Source organism: Caretta caretta, chromosome 2 (assembly GCF_965140235.1).
Source record: "Caretta caretta isolate rCarCar2 chromosome 2, rCarCar1.hap1, whole genome shotgun sequence".
In the NCBI taxonomy this organism is placed as follows: domain Eukaryota; kingdom Metazoa; phylum Chordata; order Testudines; family Cheloniidae; genus Caretta; species Caretta caretta.
Genome location: NC_134207.1, coordinates 123,576,886 through 123,597,179, shown reverse-complemented (window position 1 = coordinate 123,597,179; position 20,294 = coordinate 123,576,886). Strand labels below are relative to the sequence as shown.

Sequence of the window (20,294 nt, the reverse complement as noted above, 5' to 3'; positions counted from 1 at the left end):
TTCATTAGAGACATTACATGACATTCTTTTGGTGAAACCAGGGAAACTCTGTGTCTGTGTTGCACTCTGACTGATGGCTTCAAGACATCCTTGGATCACACATGTTTGCATTCCCTCTAGAGATGCCATTTCCAAACTTTGGAGAGAAGAGCAAATGAGAACATCCTGACAAGGTGGGGGGTCAGATTAATCCAGAGCTGACCGAGGCAGAAGAGCAGCAATGAAATCAGGAAAAGCTGCATGATCCTGGAATGATCTGAGTAGAGGTACAAATTGGAACCAGAAGGGTGAGAGACATTTGGATAAACTGCTATAGGAAATTCAGTGAAGGATCAGATGATCACAGAAGGCAAACGTCCTATCTAGGGTGGAGGATGTTGCGGAGAGAGTAGATTGGTTAGTAGAGGGTGTGGCCGACAGTGGGGGTTGAAGTTAAAGTGGCCATGGGGGAGGGAAGTTAAAGAAAGGGTGAACTGTAGGGAGCCAAAACAGTGCTGGTGGAGGAATTAAGAGACAGGACTAGGCTCAAGGTGGCATTAGTCAAGAGGTGCAGATATTCAGTACTGACAGAGTAGGATGAAGGCTGAGGGGAGATGCCGAGGCAGAAGAATAGAGAGCTGCCACCCCAACAATGGGGAATGCTTTAATCCAAGACAGTTTCAGTGTGCTACGACAGTGGTGTCCCCTATGCAAGGAACTGATTGTTGAATTTTTTTTTTTTTTTTAAGAGCTACACTGATTTACATCAGCTGATGATCTGGTCCAATTTTTAAAATTTCAACAGGTCCCTTTAAATTGTCCCCGGGGTTGTTTAGTTTAAAGAGTTGTGTTTGCTTCATAACATGTTTTTCTTGTTCTAGTTTCCCCTGGAAAGGTAATTCCAAACTAAGCCATTGCAAATTTGCTTTTTTGCCTTGATATGTTAATACTTCTAGCCTCACTGAAGACAATAATAGCTTAACGACTTAAGTGTTGAACTCCATCCAGTTTGCTTTTATTGTACTATGTTACTCAGACCTTATCCCTCCCTGTTTAAATTTCCTTTTTATCAATATTTGAATACAAACACACAGAAAACAGAAGAAAGAAATGGGCAATTATTTGGAAACCATAATCTCAGGGTATTAATGGTATAAAATGCTTAATTTTAGATAAGAGCTTGGCATCATGTATTAATCCACTAACAAATGGCCCAGTTCAGTCACGCTTGTGCCAAGTTGTGTTTTACTCTGTAATTAGTTTCAGTGGTTTAAATAGATCTCCTTATACAGCAACCTGTTCAGTATGAATGAGGGTGGCAGAATTGGGCCTTAAATGATTTATCCACCACCATATGCTTATCGGCTACACAGCAATCTGCCAGTTGCTCCATTCTTATTAGTAGAAGTGACTACAACCAGTTAAAAGTGATATATTGTTGCCATTAATGTTCTAGTCTGCACCTGCAATCCATTAATTAGTCAGGACACACTACTTTGCTGAAGGGCATCATGGGACCTGTTTGTGTAAAACAAATAGTTGTAGTAATGAATAAAATCACCTATGATTTTTATTCTTGCAAACATTCTAAATCAGTGTGTTTCTGGATTTACTTCTAACCTTCAGAAGAAGGAAGGGCCATGCGCTCTAGTGGTTGGAACGAAGAGCTGGGATTTGGGGGGCTTCATTCCATGTAGATATGGGCTTCTGGTCCTCCCAGATAAAGTTTTTTTTCCCTCCTGCTGATAATAGCCCAGCTTAATTGATTAGTCTTGTTATAGTGTGTATGGCAACACGCATTTTCTCACGTTCTGTGTATATACATCTTCCTACTGTATTTTCCACTGCATGCATCCGATGAAGTGGGTTTTAGCCCACGAAAGCTTATGCCCAAATAAATGTGTTAGTCTCTAAGGTGCCACAAGTCCTCCTCATTCTTTTTGCTGATACAGACTAACATGGCTACCGCTCTGAAAAGTGTAACCTTAGAGAATTTTTAGCTGAATTTTCCATCCCAGATTCCCAAGCTGCAAAATGGTTATAGTCTTACTTATCTCATAAGGGTGTTGTAAGGCTTGAATTCATCCGTGTCTGTTGAAAGTTTTGATATCCTCAACTCTAGGTAAAAGATAGCAAAGAAGTGTTACTGTATTGTATGTGAGCAGAACATCCACTAACACTGCCAAATATGGCAGATATATTTGGGAATAGTCATGCTTGGAATAATACCACCATTTTACTCACAAGGAAGTTACTCACAGTGATTAATTTGGTCCATTCTGGTTTGTAATCAATCCCCCATCCACACACACCATCACAGACACATAAATTAGTTCTCTCACAATTGTTGGACAGCACTAACATGTAACAGGAGAGGGAGAGAAGCAACCACAGACTCTAAAACTAAATAACCTCTGATCATCATCATGTAAGCAATAATGCATGATATCTAAAACCAGCCCAGGGATCCCATTTGAATAATATCGACACTAAAGCAAATCTGTTTTATGTTCTCTCTTGCAATCATCCCAGCCTGTTCGCAGCTATGCAACTAAACTGTGCAGTGTGCCTCTCCCCGCCCCCCTTCTGGCACTGTAGAGAATATCTCACAGGAACAAAAAGATTAAAACAGTGACTGCTGAGCCTAAAATATCAACAAAACATTGCAATCCTAATGCGTCTACCACAAAGGCAGTTTGCAAGCATCAACATTCAAAGGAGCCTGGACAAATCTCCCCAACATCAGTAACAAACAGCAAAACAGAAACTCAAGTGAAATGAGAAGCAGACACTTCTCTAAGGACATTTAAAAAAAAAAAATCATCCAGCATAGGAAGCGAGGAACAATGGGCAGCATGAGGAAGCATGCTCAGTTATTAATACACAAAGCAATTCACCCATTTGGGTAAGGCTTAAGCATTCAGTAGATAATACAGTAGACAGCTGGGAGTAGATCACTCCTTCCAAATCCGTAGGAAGAGAAACTTTTGAAAAGCTATCAATGTGGCCACAGCGACGAATTTACTCATGATGAAAACAGTGATTGGCTGGACCACTTAACTCACTGGAAATTCACTTGGGGGCCTGACTTGCAAAGGTGGTTCCAACGCCACAACTCCATCTGAAGTCTATGGGAGAAGCTGGTGCTCAGCAGCTCTGAAACCTCTGCATTGCCACTCACTTAGGGCCTAGTTCTGAGGCCCTTGCTCATGCTGACTAGTACTTACTATCCCAAATCAATGGGATGACTCATGTGGCAAGGCACAACTCATCCTGAGTAAGAATACTGGAATCCAGACCCCAGTGTTTTCATTCTGGATGTGTTGACACTGCAAATCACCAGCAAGTGCCTTTCAAAAGACATTTACTCAGGTTTTTGTGAGCCAGTTAATGGACGGCTGTGCACTTTGGGGCAGATTTGCAAGGCATTTAGGCATGTAAAGATGCAAATATGAGTCTACTGGGATTTACAAAAGCACCTAACCTGTTTAGGTGCTTTTTGTGAATCCAATTAGGTGTTTATTTGCATTTTTAGGAGCCCAGATACCTTTGAAAATCCATCCCTTAATCATGTGTTCAAGTGGAACCTAGAGAGGTAAAGTGCTGCAGTTGAAATGCCATACCTTTTACAACCTTGAGCTCCACCACAATTTCACACCAATCCAGCACACAGCAATAACTCCACTTCCTTCAGTGAAGATACTCCTGACTTACACTTGGGCAACTGAGAAAAATTCAGACCTATAACAAAGACCCATTTCGTTTTCTTACCTAGTCGATTGTTTTCACTGGCCTTTCATTTATCTATACTTGTTGCATTTTATTTGCCTAGGACCTGGATTCTCTTTTCAATTGATTATATTGTTATACCTTATTTCATTCAATTCAATAATTTGACAGAGAGGCAGCATGATCTAGTGGGCAGGCCCCTGAAGTGAGAACCAGAACACCTGGATTCTCTTCCCACCTCTGACAGTGACCTCCTAGGTGATGGCAGGCAAGTCATTTCACCTCTGTACGCATCAGTTTCTCTTCCTACCCTTTTGTCTATTTAGATTGTAACTTCTGGGGGAAGGGATTGTGTCTCACTATGCATTTGTACCTGGCCAGCACAATTTGGAGTATGAATTTTGGCATGATGCAGTACAAAAGGCTTCTCCACATTAATACAGTATATCACGGTCATGAGCCTGAAGCAAATCTCACTGATGCTAGATTTACACCAAATTCCATTCACTGTAGTGGAACTTTTTCTGATTTATGCCAATGTAAGCGAGTTCAGAATCAAGCCATGTGTGTCTAGGTCAAATATCACAGTGGTAATGGGCCCTGAGTCTCCTGTCAGAGAAATTTCTTTTCAGCAGAGATATATTAAAAATAATGTGATGGAAGCACTGAGGTTGTGTTTTAACTTAGCTTGACTGTAGCAGGGGGAAGGTCAAAATATGTTTTTAGTTTAGTGTTCCAGAATTTGCAATAATTAAAAAGTTTTAGCTTCCAAATGCCCCATATCCCATCCATTGATTGCACAGGAAAAGGAATGCTTCCTACCTACCAATCAGGCATGAGTGACAGCTCATTGGAGCCCATTTGCTATAGCAAAGCTTCCCTTCTTAACACTCTTCAAAAGGTTACTTTTCCTTCACAATTTTCCTAGAGATTTACGTTTTCTGTTTGATACATCGTATTAGATTGGGCAAGCCATGTTTAATTATGTGAAGTTGCTGAATGCAAAGTGACACACAAAAGCTGTCATGACAGCGTTACAGCAGCAATTCAACCTCTGTAGATGAAAGCAAAACTCATCTCATCCTTAACTATGGAATTGCAGCTGGTGTCTACATAAAAATGCCAAATGGGAGGGGGGTGGATTAATGTTGCAAATGAGTTAAAAAAATCATTTTTGTTCTTATCTACTGCAATCTCACTCATTTGAAATTTAGGAACTTTTCAAATCTCTACGATGCTTTTCTATACATTTTGGGCCAGCTCCTCAGCTGTTGTATATTGGCAGAGCTGCCCTGAAGTCACTGGAGTTATCCCCATTTACACCAACTGAGAGGATCCACTACTTTCAAAAATGTATAGTGAATGAATGTGTAATATGAAGAGACTCCTTCTACGTGGTCGGGAGTTCTGGCATTTGCACCTGAATCAAATATGGATTAGGTAGCACTTAGCAGTTGCATGGAGGTTACCCATGAAAGGCAAAGGAACTGGAATTGCACTTTGTTGGAGAGACTTCCATATCTTTCTTTTACTAATGCATAAAGAAGGCTTTCTTTGGCCTATCTGATGGTCCACTTGAAAGTCACCTCCACATACATAAAACTTGGCTGAGGATCATAGTTCTTTTATTACTCCACAAAGGTATTAAAATGCTCAGTGAAACTAATGAGTGAGAATCCTGGCCAATTTTTTTTTATTATTATTTAAGAACACACACATGCCCCAGTCTATTCAAAATCATTTTAAAGAACTTTAATCATACCAAATGTGTCAGAGCTGTTCTCAACATTTCCACATATACAAAGGACAAGACGCCAGAGGTCAACATACAAAAATACCATATATTAAAATTGGGGCCAGTGGGGGAAAACCAAAACTTGATGGACTTTCTAGACACCATCTAGGACAGGAGGAGCAAGGAAAGAATGGTTTTTAAAACATTCAGCAGCTTGATATCCCCTTTGAAAAGTCAATATTTGGCAGAATTTTGACGAGACAGACCTACAGCTCATATCCGAAGGGCTATTTAGCCCTTTAAAACAAAGTTTGAGCTAAATTATACACATTATTGCAAATGAACTGTGTCAAGGACTTTAACTACTGAGCAATATCAACCTACCATTTGATTAGATTATTATTAACCTACAGGGGGAGGTGGGGAGAGAGAGTTGGAAAGGGCAAGGGAACATACCTACTTAGCATAATACAAGGAGAGAAGCTGGTGCTGCAGTTATAGAGGAGCCATGGCAATACCCTGGGTGCCTCCAGGCTAAAATCAACCTTCACAACATCTCATGGACCAATTAACAAGACTGAAAGTGATTTGAAAATGTATTGGAGGGGGTAGGGATAAGAAATAAAGGAGTTGCAAAATATAACTGAATGAGGCTTCTTACTTTGATTTTAATTGAAACCAAGCACATTTGTCTTTACAAAAATGTGTATACACACCGTATTATTATATATCACGGCCAGTCTAAAGACTTAGAAGTCTTTGTACTGGCACTGAGAGGTACTTCAGCTGTCATGATGATGCTGGATTGTTTTGTTTACAGCTCCTGAAACTTGTCTGTACTGATCAGGACAAGTATCCTCACTTCTTCCTGAGGAATTTGCCAATACACCAACCTTTGCTAATAAGGTTAGTTCAAAATGCAAAGGAACGCCAGCCAGGACTACTGGATTTCTGAGACCACTTAGTTTACAGTTTGCTTCAAACACTCTTGGAGGCTGGAGCTATTAGCAACAGAGTAGCTGAAGCAATAGGATCTGAAATCAATTGCAAGTTACTTGGACTAATGTTGGAATGCTGACAATTGACTTCCCTAGAGAACATATCTATGTGAACTGACTCCATCATTACTCTTTTCAATGTGCTTCCCATACACCCTGGTAGACTACTGGCTTCTCTTTTGATTGTCCCTTGGAAAGGTCAGCTCTTGTATGTAGGGGAGTCACCTGGCTGGATCCCACAGCTGCTCCCTTTGAGTTTTCCTGCAGATGTGGAGTACTTGCTGATCTCATCACTTGACTTCCAGGGCTTAACACACACGCATGCCAGTCAGGTTTAGTTTCTGCAACAGGAACCCTGCTGGCACTCATTTGAAGCACAGATGAAAAACAGGGCAACCACTGCTTTCCTGTGACAATATTTAAATAGCCATAGAGCAGATGGTGCAAACATGACCTGCATTAACAGCTTTACTCTTCTTTGTATCTCTTGTTGGACATCGAAGAAGAAAACGAGTTAAATCAAGGAGGGGAAAAGGGGAGGGGGTTAGAAGCCACCACAAAACATTATGTAAGCGGCACAATAACCTGAGACTGCTCAGAAAAAGCAGCAGCATTTGACAGGTATTCTGCCTATTTCTGGGCTACTTTTTCCATGTCACATGAAGATGTATAAAGGAAAGCAGTCCCTCATTTCTTGGAATATCAAGGTATCAGGAATAGGTCTAACTACTTGAAAACCTGGAAGAGGAAGCTTATGGCAAGGATCTCACATTTCTCTTAAGTTCATCCCTGGAATAATTTTTATGGTAACCACTAGGCAACAAAGCATAAGACTGCAAAAATGTTATCACAGATGTATTTGACTATCCCAGCTATGGTAGAACCTATAGTATGTCCTTACAGATTGATTGATTCTAGAGAGAAGGAAAAATTGTAGTAAGAAAGTTCATACTTCATTTCAGCACAATGGGCCAAATCCTGTTTTGTTTTTTTTTGTCCTCCCCCCACACACACAGGTAAAAAGTCCAGTTGAGCCAAATCCTGTAGAAGTGAATTAAGGCTCATCTACACAGGGACACTCAGGAAAATTAATCCTATTTAACTATGGGTGTTAATTTAAAAGGGATAGGATGAATTGCATTAAACCCCTGTGTGGACACTCATTTGGAATTTAAATGGTCTTAAATCAATTTAACTTGGTTCATGGTCCTGAGTGTCCAAGTATAAAGTCATTTATATAAAATGTCCTTTCCTCAGGCAAAATCCAGGTCACTAAACTGAAGCAAAGATTTAACAGTCTTTTCAAGAGACAAGGAATTTATTCACAAACCTGGCTGATCTGCAATGAGTAGCCATCTATCGATAAAGATTTATAAAATGATAGCTACCTTTACATACATTACACAGCATATAGATTCTCATTAGCTGAGCCAATCAAATGGCTTAATGAAGCAAAAGGCCTGATTGCTGTTGTTACACAGGTGAGACTCAGGACTAACACCACAAAAATCACTACAAAGGCTTAAAGACAATAAAAGCTAAGTTGTCCTGTGCCATAAAAAACTTTCCTACCTTTCAATAAGCATTTTAAATTTAATTGGCAACATTGGAAATTTTATTAAGATTTTTGGTGTCACAGTTTCCAGCTGTTACAGTATTTATGATGTACTGCAAACAGAAGCTCACATGTACACCTGAAACTCATCAAGGAGTGGGTACAGGAGCAGACTCACCCCTGCAGCACCTCCTGCTGGTCATTGGGAATTAGCTCTTTTCCAGCCTGGAGTGCCCTCTACAGGCCAGTGATCCACAAAACTCTGGCCCCCATGTCCCTCACAGACCCCTGTGCCCCTTTCTCTGGGGTTCTGCCCCCTGGCATTCCCCTCACACTCTGCCTCTGGCTCTCCCCTTCCTAGGGAACCCTCAACTCACTATCCCCACCTTGCCTCCATCTGGGCCACTGCCAATCATCACCAAGCCCCCGCTCCCTGGGGCAGACTGCAGTGTAAAGAGCACTCATCATAAGCAAGGGGGTTTGGACCTGTTGCCTTCCTCTGCCTCCCAGTACCTCTATGGGCCTTGGAGCAGGCCTTACAGCTTGGGAAGTTGCCAGCCTGGAGCACCCTGCTCAGCCTGCTCCTTCCCCAGCCCTGCTTCATTCCCAGTACCCAGACAGACCCTGCTCTCTCCTACCCCAGGGAAAGACTCCTTTGGTCACTGGCTCACAGCCTTTTTATACAGGCCAGCTAGGGCCTAACTGGGGTGTGGCCCAGCTGTGGCTGCTTCCCCAATCAGCCACCCCCAACCACAGCCCTCTCCAGGGCTGCTTTTAATCCCTTCTATTTTAGGAGCAGGGTAGCCACCCCGCGACAGACTGAAAATCCAAATCATGAATTTCTATTTGTTTACCCCCCAACAAAATTTAAAATTACAACACTTTTACCACTGATGCACTAGCTTTAAAAAAATTCAGTTCGTTTTCAAATTACAGTTCCTATACTATCTTACTTTTGAAAAACCAAATGTGAAAATAATATCTTGTTTTCTTTTTGTTTGTTTTTAGAAAAATCAGGGTCATTTCAAGGGTGAAATACTGCAATTTATCCATTTAAATAGATGATGGGACTGGTGATGGAAATAGCAGACTGATAAAAAATACAACTTTTTAAGTGTGTTGGTGAGGTTCCATGTTCTGTAGTACATTGCTTCCACTGGTTAGCCTTATTATCATTCAGAATGCTGCAGCATAAAGGTGTGGCACTTATTTATGAGTAATTTATCATCAGAGAGGCAAATTTACAAAGAAATCCAGGGCCTAAACACAGGTCAGAAAAGGAGAAAGGAGACTGCATTCATGTAATGAGGAAGAATATTTTTGTGCGTGCTGTTTCTATTGTGAAAGATACAATCAGAAGGACCCAAACCAAAAAAAAAGTCAAATGGATCAAACATCACTAGCAACAAATACAGACAGTATCTGGTTGTTTTGTTTTGTTTTTAAATTATCTGTTAATCTTGGCAATATTCCACAAGATACTTGACCTGCCTGGGTGACTGACCAAAGACACTAAATGTTGCAATAATTTGTATACCACAATATTACTAGTGGTCACATTTTACAGCCCTTATCTCCCTGCTAAATCCAGACATGCAGCAGGCCTGTCTTGTCTTGTCTAACCCAAATGGGAAAAAACAAAAAACTTGCAGCTTCAGTGTAGTTAACTAGTTTAGCAACTACCAGCATTAAGCGGAGACTCAGCTATATCAACCTATAGGTTTAGTAAGTGCCTTAGCTCATCTCAGCAGGAAAAGGTCATTAGAATCTCCAGAGTTTTGTTATTTTTCTTACTTAAGATTTTTCTGTGAGTTGAGCGTTCTACAGCAGTGGTTCTCAAAGTCGGTCCGCCGCTTGTTCAGGGAAGGCCCCTGCCGGGCCAGACTGACTTGTTTACCTGCCGTGTCTGCAAGTTCGGCCGATCGCGGCTCCCACTGGCTACGGTTCGCCGCTCCAAGCCAATGGGGGCTGCGGGAAGCGGCGCGGGCAAATGGATGTGCTGGCTGCCCTTCCCGCAGCCCCCGTTGGCCTGGAGCCACCATCGGCCAACGCGGCAGGTAAACAAACCGGTCCGGCCCGCCAGGGGCTTTCCCTGAACAAGCAGCGGACCGGCTTTGAGAACCACTGCTCTACAGGATGCGAATAGTGGGCAATTAAAAATAGAACTTATAGGAAATTAAAAAATCTTTAGGTATGTTAGTACAAGCTTCTATATTCAAAGGTTTGAAAATAGTGCTGGTTGGAACCCAGAATTCCCATTTGATGGGAAAACCCCAAAAAATCATTTTTTAAAATTCTGTTCTGCATCAGAACAAAAACTCACAATTTCAAAGTTTTCCATGGAATCCAGGGGAGTCTGAGATTTTAGTGTAAAAAAAAAATCAAAAATTCTATCTGGACTTACTCAAAACAAAATTGGTGAGGTTCCCTAAGCTGCCCAGAGCAGGCTGTCAAGAAGCTGGGGAAGCCTAAAAAACAGGCTATCAGAGTCCTGGTTTTGCAGCAGCTCATGAAGCAGGCAAGCTGGACGGAAACCAATGGACAGGTTCCTGAAAAACATTTTAATTTTGACGAATCAGCATTTTCTGGTAGAAAAATGTCTGATCAGAAAATTTCCAACTAGTTCTACTCAAAAACAGCTGTACTATGGGATTTACAGTCACAAAAGCATCTGCCTGTTAATCCTACTTTTAAGTTGCAAAATAAAGTTTCTTCAAGGCAAAGCTACTTTTCATATGCTTTTGAAAATCATTCAAAAGACTGAGCATGATTCAAGAAAGCACCTAAGCCCATGCTTAAATCCATCCCTATGCAGAAAGCACTAACGCATGTACTGAATTTTAAGCATGTCCCTAAATCCATTTGACTGGCTTAACTCAATGCATAAGAGCTTCTCAGGTAGGGATGTTTTCCTGACTCAGAGCCCAACTGTTTAAAGAAATAGATTTCTTAAGCAAATTTTAGAAGTTGAGAAGCATTCATGTCCATTATACCAAATTATTTAAATGTGAAACTATACATAAGCAGTTCAGCAGGTAGATTGGCTCAGATGCTTTGAGAACTGGGCATTCCTTTCCCGTAGTGGAAATTGGAGCCTTACTACTATGGGACAAGTTGATTTTTAAAATGAACTAACATCAACCTATCAGCTCCACTTTCTTAAATTCCATATCATCTTTCTCTGGAGTGGAACCACAAACTTTCTCCCCCCAAAAATAATAATTTATCACATTTATTCCATCAACAGAGGTAAAAGGACTAGCTACAACATTTGTATGTTACTGAAAACTGACCCATGATCTCAGAGATATGAAATAAACAGAATCTAGTTATTCATAGTAATAGGACAATGAATTTCCAATTCTTTAGGGACTACATACAACTTAGATTTGGAACTGAGAAGTGAAATTTGAATCTGAAGTCAAGCAACCTAACAAGTTGGACAAGTTCTCAGATATTGATCAAGACTCAGATCCCTCTTTAATGGGTCCCACCCCAGAAATTCAGAACCATTCAGTGCATGCAACTGCAGATAGGTGATGGAAATTTTCAAGACTGATGCAATGACATAAGACACGCTTTATAATTCTTAAAATAGGCAGGTAAATACTCTTGGGCAAGTAACTACTCGACTTTCCCAATTGCCTTATTTACATCAAATTGAAAAACAAAACAGAAAAACCCAACCCTCTTATATCACCCTAATTTTTTCTTACATACAAATGTGAAGTACAGCAATACTGCCTTTGTCTTCAACTAAACAACTTCTTAAATCAAACAGGCGTGACAGTGACATTAACATGGAATGCCTAAAGAGCTTTGTGGAGCTTTTCTGGGCTTTTCTTGCCAATTTTGTCAGTGACGTTTATTTTTGCACTGGGATATGACCATCTCCTTTCCATACCTTTGGCCTTCAATAGAAGCATGCTTGTAACTCATGCTATTCCCAGGATTTAAGGGCAGAACCTTAGAACAGCCCATGCACTTTGCAAGTTTCTTAATTAGGCAGAAAACTTAACTTCCAAAATACTCAGCCTCAAAACTCAAAGGGGTCCAAGATCTGAATTAACCAAAATTTCAAGTTGCCTGGCCAAACCACTCTTGAGCTATGTTATAACAAACCATCCAACTCCCAGGCATCAGAAATAACTAATCTAATTCTTCTCAAATTTGCCTGATAAATGTCTCCACTCACTGCAAATACCCAGTTCTAAGGTTTCAGAGTAACAGCCGTGTTAGTCTGTATTCGCAAAAAGAAAAGGAGTACTTGTGGCACCTTAGAGACTAACCAATTTATTTGAGCATAAGCCTAATCATCCCTCCATTCAATTTTGCCCCGCCTCCACATCTCTTCATCCCAATCAGTTCAATGCATGACACTTCCAGCTCCCTGCTAATTTCATGAGCCTCTATCCAGGCCCAAATACCCTTTCCTCTTGCTCATTTGACGAACCCCTAATAACTCTCAAATCCAACCTTCCAGCCCTGCTCATTTCAGGGCTTCTCATCCCACCTCAGGTAGAAGCCTCTGTACAGTGCCCAGGCAAGCAGCAGTTCAGAGGCTCCTCACCTGAACACCAGGAGGGCAGTCCCAACAGGATCCAGGAACTACAGTGTTTGGGGAGAGGGGCAGTTGAGGGGGCAGCAGCCAGGGCACAGGTTAAGAGGCAGCTTATCACAAGGAACTGAGGAAAATGTGTGGACTCCTCCACAATGAAGAAGCTGCCTCAGGGGGTACGACACCCCCAATATAACCATATAGCATTCGTCCATTCTTGGTTATTTATAATCTACTCAATCCTAGGTAACAGAGATAATCTTCTGAGCCTTGCTGTGTGAGTGCTATGGGTTTAGTATAAATAGTTTCTTCCAGCTGTGAATCCTCCCTAATGTCTGCTTCTGGTATTTGGGAAAATACTTAGTGAAAATTTAGCTAATGTTTAGATCTAAAATAAAGAGATATTTACTGAAGCATTAATTGAATGCTGTAAAAATGCATTCCCTGGACATTTACGGGGCTTCAAATTTCAACTGCTTAGACAACACGTAAGTGCTCATTTGCTAAAGATGCTAAGGGCAGGTTGAGAAATGGCAGCTAACGTTCCGAAGCGTGAAACAAGCTGTGTAGTTTGCGTTGGGTCAATACTGGCATGCAAAATGTTAAAGTGACAGAAAGAAAGAAGAACAATCCCAGCTGTCAGGTCTAAGGACAGTGTAAAGGAAAGGAAAGATCATTAATATGATGTAATTCCATTGCAGCATTCCAGTAGAATCTTGCCCTGCTAAATACTCAAACATAAAGGTCTTTGCTTTAACTGTATATAAATCCTTCTTATAGCCTCCTGGGTGATGTTTGGATTCATTTGTCATCATGCATTCCCCCACAAAAGAAAGAAAACCCCAAATTTAAACCCACATGCCCTGGGCAGCTGGCAAGAGGAAACATTTTAAAGCCAGCATTAGACTAACTATATTTACTAGACATATGGATGTCTTCTGTACGAATGACTGTGTTGTAATACAGCTTGAATTCACAGAAGTGTGTTTAGATCTGGGATTTTTGATTCTGGCCAATCACTGAGGAACAGGTCACAATGTTACCTTAGTGCAATAGGTATTAACACACACACACACACACACACACACACAAAAATCAAGATAAAGTAGATTCAAATCATGTATCAGTCACAAGTGAAAATAAACTGTTTGGTCTCATCCTCACCCTGTTTGCTTATTTTGCTGTGAATTTGTTACATGTATAATCTCCATTCAGTAAAAGCCTCATGCCTGTAATACTAGCAGGGGATGGGGGTTGGCTGATCTGGATTAAGGAGCACTGGCATGATCTTTTTTTGGCGGGGAAGTGACACATACCTGAACAATACATGCTCAGGCTAATGCCAGTAATATCTCACTTGTGTAAGGAGTAAATTCACTCACAAATTTGAAATCACTTGAACCAGAAGAGAAAATCTTTGTAGCTCTGTGGTCATCAGATGTAATTTCTACTCAAAAATCAACTATTTAACAACAACAACAAAACCACTACCCCCCAACACACACACACACACACACATTTTGAAAATGTGCCACAGCCCATACTTTAAAAATTTGTCTTGAGGAAGGCAGCCAAATGCTAGCTTTGGTTACACCAGTGTAAATACAGAATAATTCCACTGAGTACTCACTGTGCTGTTCATTTTAAGGTGAAGGACTAGAGAAACCATAATTCACTTGATGTATTCATTCTATTCCTGCTAATATTTTATTCGTACCAACCTTCATTAATAAAGATGAAACTTTAGGCTCCCTGTTTACAAAACCACCCATGCTTTTTCCATATCATTTAAGCACAAACACTTAATACACAATTTTCTAAAAAATCGCACATACCAAAATTGCTTATTTTGAATTTGTAAAATTCACTGAACAAACTTTCACAAAGTGTACCCTATTTCTGTCTCCCAGCAAAGCACAAGCTAAAAACTGAAGCTGAGACCTTTAAAATAAAAGAAGCTGTACTCTCTGTTAAACAAACAAATAATACACCTTCATAAAGGGTATTTGTTCAAAAATGTAGGTGCATAAATAACTTCAGACAAGATTAGTATAAATATATACTATATAAATAGTATAGTATTTAGTATAAATAATGTTTGCTCAGCTAGTACTTATGCCATAAAAAAATAAAAGTTTGTCTTCCTTTTTCAAGAACTGAGTAGTGATCAAAAGAGTTGCTGATATACAAGGATTAAGAACCTACCCAGGAGCTGATCATTTGGGCATGAAATTGGTGCAGAAGAGGGATATTATGTGAGTTTAAATGTTTTTCCTGGGAATAATTTTTCTAGCACGTTTTGCAAAGTTATAGCCATAGATAGCTGTCTCCTTTCTGAATGCCAAGTATGGGACTGAGGAATATAAAATGGAATAGAGCACACTGCATTTTAAAGTATGAATATTAACCTAATTGAGAAATGGTCTAACACTGTCTATTGCAATATACTACAGCTCATCAGCATAAAGCTATGTGATCTAACATGATATGAAGGTTGCAAAATTTAAATGAGTCGCACCGCCTAAAGCAAAGAAGAATCTTCCCCCATAAAATTATATTTTTGAATAGGCGCTAACCCACAAAAAATCTTGAGGTTTTATTTATTGCACTCACACAAAGACTGTAAAACAGGCAAATGTCGGAATCAGAAATTAGGTCAGCCATGCATTTCAGCAGGCTCTTAACAGTACAAGAAACTCACACTAACAAAACAATGCACTGTGTTAAGTAATACAATATGGCGTTCTGGTCAGATGATGCCTACATCATTAATACCAGATTAAACCCCATATTTGCCTGTTGAGTAATGTGTTATGCGGTGTAGCATTTTAACCTAATTTCTGGTTTATCCTTCCAACTACACTCTTCATGTGGGGAAGGAAAACCAGCACCTTTTATGAGAGACATTATTTGAAAAGATCAAAAGAACCTGCTTTGTCAAGAGCTTCGGTTAGGCATTTTATGGTCATTCCAATGTTAATATTATTAGTATTGTACTCTCAGGGCCTTCTACTCTACTGTCTTGCACCTTGTCTAGTCATTTACACTTGTGCTCAGTGAGTGCAAAATCGGTGTCAAGTAGCTGATCTAGTAGCATGTCACGCCCTCGCCTCCCTCACGTGCCACGAGGGTAGATGATTACAAGGGGCGAGGCAGTAGAGCACTATGTCCTCTAACTGTACACTAGCATGGAGTCTTATAAAGGCAGAAATATTAGCGGGCTACAGTTCCATTACACGCTAACATGTAACATGGATGGAAATTGAGTTTTCCTTACAAGACGATGCTGCAGATTAACAATTTGAATACCGCATCCGTTTGGAATTAATATTCCTTTCTATTACACCCCACGTTCACTGATGTCCAGGAGCTGAATGTTTATAACAAGCGTTTGTAAACCAGGTTCTCTGCATATTGCATATGGTTCTGCATGTGCTTTTCTTAGTGGAAAAAAGGAGGTATCAAATGTGTCACCTCTGGGGTATTTTCTTTGTTATGCCCACGCAAATTACAGTAGATAAAGGCAGGCACAGTGCACCAGGAGCTTTATCTTCACGTGTAACCTTACATATACTAACTATATATGCCATTCTTTAGAAAACAGACATGGGGGGGGAGGGAGAGAGGAGAGAATCTAGCACAAAGGAAGATATGTGCTCTGTATTGTATTTTCGAACGAGAATGGTGTTCATAATGAGCCAATTTTTCCTCAGTTGCACTGGTGCAACACCACGGACTTCTTTCATGTGCCTAACTCAGTTGGAACAAGGTTCTCCAGTGTTATTACATGGGATTGAACTATCTCAAATTAACTATTAGAAAGCATACTAGTAATAGATTAGAGATCATTGTTCACTGTGCTTACACCTGTGTAATTGTCCATTCTTCATACTAACAATACAAATCAGGCAAACCAATAGTTTTTTTCTGCCACAAGTCCCACTCTGACCCTTAAAAAAAAAAAATCAAACAAATCCAGACTTTCAGCCAGATTCTGATACCCTTACTCATGCTAAATACCTTACTCCACAAGAAGTCCCACAAAAGGTGATGAACCTTCTTATTAACTGAGGTGTTAGCATAAGTATCCTAATCTGGCCCTTTATGAGCAATGAACTGCAGTCACATGGGCTTTGTAATATCAACATGCAGTAAAAAATATATCATTTTCTCTTGGTAGTTTCACATTTGGTCCTAAGAGGAATCAAGGTTTATACTACTGAAAGGAGGCACAGGGCCTGATTATGATCTCACACAGGTTTTACACCAGTCTGACTCCAGGGGGTTAGGAGAGGCAGCATGGTCAAGTGGCCTGGGTTCTGTTCCCAGCTCTGCCACTGACCTCATCTGTGACCTTGGGCAAGTCCCTTTCCCCTCTCAACCTGTTTTCCATCATTGGTCTGTCCTATCTATCTAGAGCATGAACCCTTTCTGATGAGAGCTGTCTCTTGCTAGATATTTGTACAATGCTTGGCACAATGAGACCTCGATTTCTGTTCGGTCATCTAGGCATCCATAGAGTTACTGTCAATAATGACACAGCTACAACTATGACTGAACATGGAGGCGAGGCTGGTCCCAAATTCTAAAAAATAATTTGCTACCCAGTCCTTGCAGGAAGAATGTCCAGCACTTCTATGACCCATCCCTTCACTAATCCCCAGGCAGGCCAGAGCCTTGAGAAGCCCGCCTGACAGACCAGAGGTGAAACAGCATGTCCACTGTTTACACTTCAAAGCCAAAGCCAAACTTCATGACAGGGCTTACACAGCAAAATTTTGTCTGCACTTTTAAGTAGCCCTACTTCTTCACTTTCCTGTTCCTCTGCTTGGATCTTGCTTTAGCAAAACACTTGGAAAGGACACTTCACTACAGGTGGAAACAAAATGAAAGTATATGACAAAACACACATCACATATGAAATACAATCGCTTGTAAAATGTTTCCTTTTAAAAACTATTATGCAACTTTCAAACTTATTTTAATTAATGTGCAATTTAAAATATATAAAAAGCCTTACCAACTAAATGATATTTTCTTTTATACAGTTCCCCTTCAACCCCCATTAAAAAGAATATGTATGGACTGGCACTGGAATATCTTTACTGAGTCTTACACTGATTCTCATGTTCAATTCTACTTATACATATAGCATTTTGATTTTAATCTACTGCATTTAAAGACAAAGTGATCGTATCATATACTTTTACAGTATAACCAGCTAAATAGATGTCTTTAGTCTCATAACATGATAAAAATCATTAGAAGTTACAGTCCATTTGATCAATGAGGATGGTGACGCATGCAGTCTTCCTCAATGCTGTTACCATCAGATGCTCATTATGATTTTACTCTGCTGAGAGGTCTCACATTTCGCCTTTTAGGATTGCCTTCGGACTGTCAAACAGCTGTCTAGTGTCAAGCGTTCTGTAGTAATTGGTCAATGTTGCAGTGCATCATCTCAGTCAAGCCTGTCATCACCACCACCTTCCCAATCCCTAAATTATCCCATCGGAGTATTCTGGGAGCAGACCCTTTTCAGCCGCAGGAAATCACAGTGAAACGCTTGGAAATGCAAGACATATTGTGGAGGACAATACCAAGGAGAAAAACCAAGACACACGCCACCAAGATCACAGTGCAAACACCTGACCAGGTGGAGCTTTTCACAATGCCCCTCCTGTCTTGCTCCTCCTCTCCGACTTCCTGCGGGATCCCTCCTTGCAGGGGCTGCTGCTCAGCTGGGATTGTCATCACAGTGACTGACTTTTGCTGACTACCTGGCAGGAGGCGACAGCCAATGTCTCCTGGCAACAGCGCTCTCTCCTTGGAGATGGGCAAGGGCAACATGTAGCACCCATTGCTAGGAAGTTTGATGAAGACTGGAGTGTGCTCTGAAGTATGGGGAATTGCAATCACAGCAATCACCTCTGGGTCATCGGGCAGCTGGGATACAGAAAATCCCGGTGGCAGTTTAGTGATACCTCGGCACCAGGGACATCTCAGGTCCTTCTGGCTTGTTCTCATCTGCTGAAGGCAAACAGAACAGCAGGTATGCTTACAGTCCAGCAACTTGGGCCTCCGTCTGGGGCTGTAATAATTGAAACATATCTGACATTCCAGCAGAGAGTCCTGGGACAGTGTCTCCATTGTAGCACTAATGGAGAAAACACCCAAGTATCTTACAGAGTCTTGCTGTATAGTCCAAAATCTGAAGCCTGGTGTAGTTCCTCTCTTCCTGCGACTTCTTCCTTTTATCTCACCAGTGAAGGACGATGGTTAGGCAGTTTGTAGATGAGCATCTGACTTTAATCTTTTGGTATCTGAGCAAAACAGAAAATTCAAATGAACCAGGTTAATTGGGAAGACCAAACAAAATGCAGAGAAAAAAAACAACAGATTTTAAAATGCAGGAGAATAGAATCTGCATCTCTTAAGATGATTAATAACTAGTGTCCTTTTTTAGATCCAAATTTTCAGGTCAGTCTTTATTGGGCTTCCATTTTTGTAGCTACATGTAACCACCAACACAATTTTGCAACAACAGTTTATGCCCGCAAAAATGGAGGCTAGAGTCTGAAACCCTGCCCCTTAGCCCATCTTTCACTTAACACATAAGTGAGCTGTAGCTCACGAAAGCTCATGCTCAAATAAATTGGTTAGTCTCTAAGGTGCCACAAGTACTCCTTTTCTTTTTGCGAATACAGACTAACACGGCTGTTACTCTGAAACCACATTTTTAGAATTTCCCAATTCTAAACATTTCTGCACCTTAATAATCATTTCCATTTAAGCTTTTAAACCCTTAAGAATTTTTAGCTTTTCCATCCACGACTAAGTCTGTACATGAGATAAGAAATGCAAATGCTTAAAAAGAATAAGTTTTTCTAGGCACCTAAATTATGCCAGTAAAACATATGCATGAATGAGCAAACAACTAATTTCACTGATGTGACCCTAAAAACCCCTCAATGCCAACTGACAAAGGGATCACTGTTCTGTAACAGTAACTCTTGACAGGCCTGACAAACTCACTACACCTAACACATTGCTTTCATTGCACTTACCGAAAAAGGGTCAAGTGGGGTTTCTAATAAGCGCTTATGTCATACTGATACTCATAATCATTGTGAGATGCACTTACAGATTTTACTTAAGGAGTTGTGTGTGTATGTACTGAAAATATGTTTTAGAGACTGTGTCCCAGGCTGGCTAGGCAAACAGGTTTTTGCCAGACAAAGAGATGTATCTCCCTTAGTAGATTACGCATTGTAAGCCAACACAGTGAGAGCCCCATTTTGCATACAACATGGAGCCAGCACACCAGGGAATGAACCATAGGGGATCATCCTGACTCTGCGAGCAACACAATGAATTCTGGAGTACATAAGGAGCGGGGGAGGGGGAAAGACATTTTGTTATCCTTCACTGAAGAAGCAAAAAGTACAGCACTTTCTGCATGCATGAAATGGAGGATCCCAGCCAGGTTGTCTGAAGAAGCTGGGGAATTGCTTTAGGTGAGATAAACTACTTTAGACAACGGTTTTAGCCTGATATAGTTAAGTTTAGGCTCTAAGAAACATGTTATACTTTTGTTTTATATGTAATCATTTGTGTTTCCATCATTGTCTTTATTCACTCCTCTTAAGTCTTAGCCTTTGAAAATAAACTTATGATTGTTTTCACTGTAAACACACCTCAGTGCTGTGATGTTATATTGGAGCTGATATTCATTCAGTT

At 40.5% G+C, this 20,294-nt stretch overlaps 1 protein-coding gene across 5 annotated transcripts in view; it reads right to left on the bottom strand.

The window, feature by feature from the left end:
• Positions 1–5,438: 5,438 nt before the first annotated feature.
• The window catches only part of RNF152 (ring finger protein 152), a 68,143-nt gene continuing 53,287 nt past the window's right edge, over positions 5,439–20,294 (bottom strand). For all 5 annotated transcript variants that reach the window (XM_048839684.2, XM_075125420.1, XM_075125419.1 and 2 more), the window contains exon 3: positions 5,439–18,877. In XM_048839684.2, the coding sequence (XP_048695641.1) occupies positions 18,093–18,704 (612 nt within the window). In that variant the 5' untranslated portion in view covers positions 18,705–18,877 and the 3' untranslated portion in view covers positions 5,439–18,092. The remainder of the gene's footprint in view (positions 18,878–20,294) is intronic.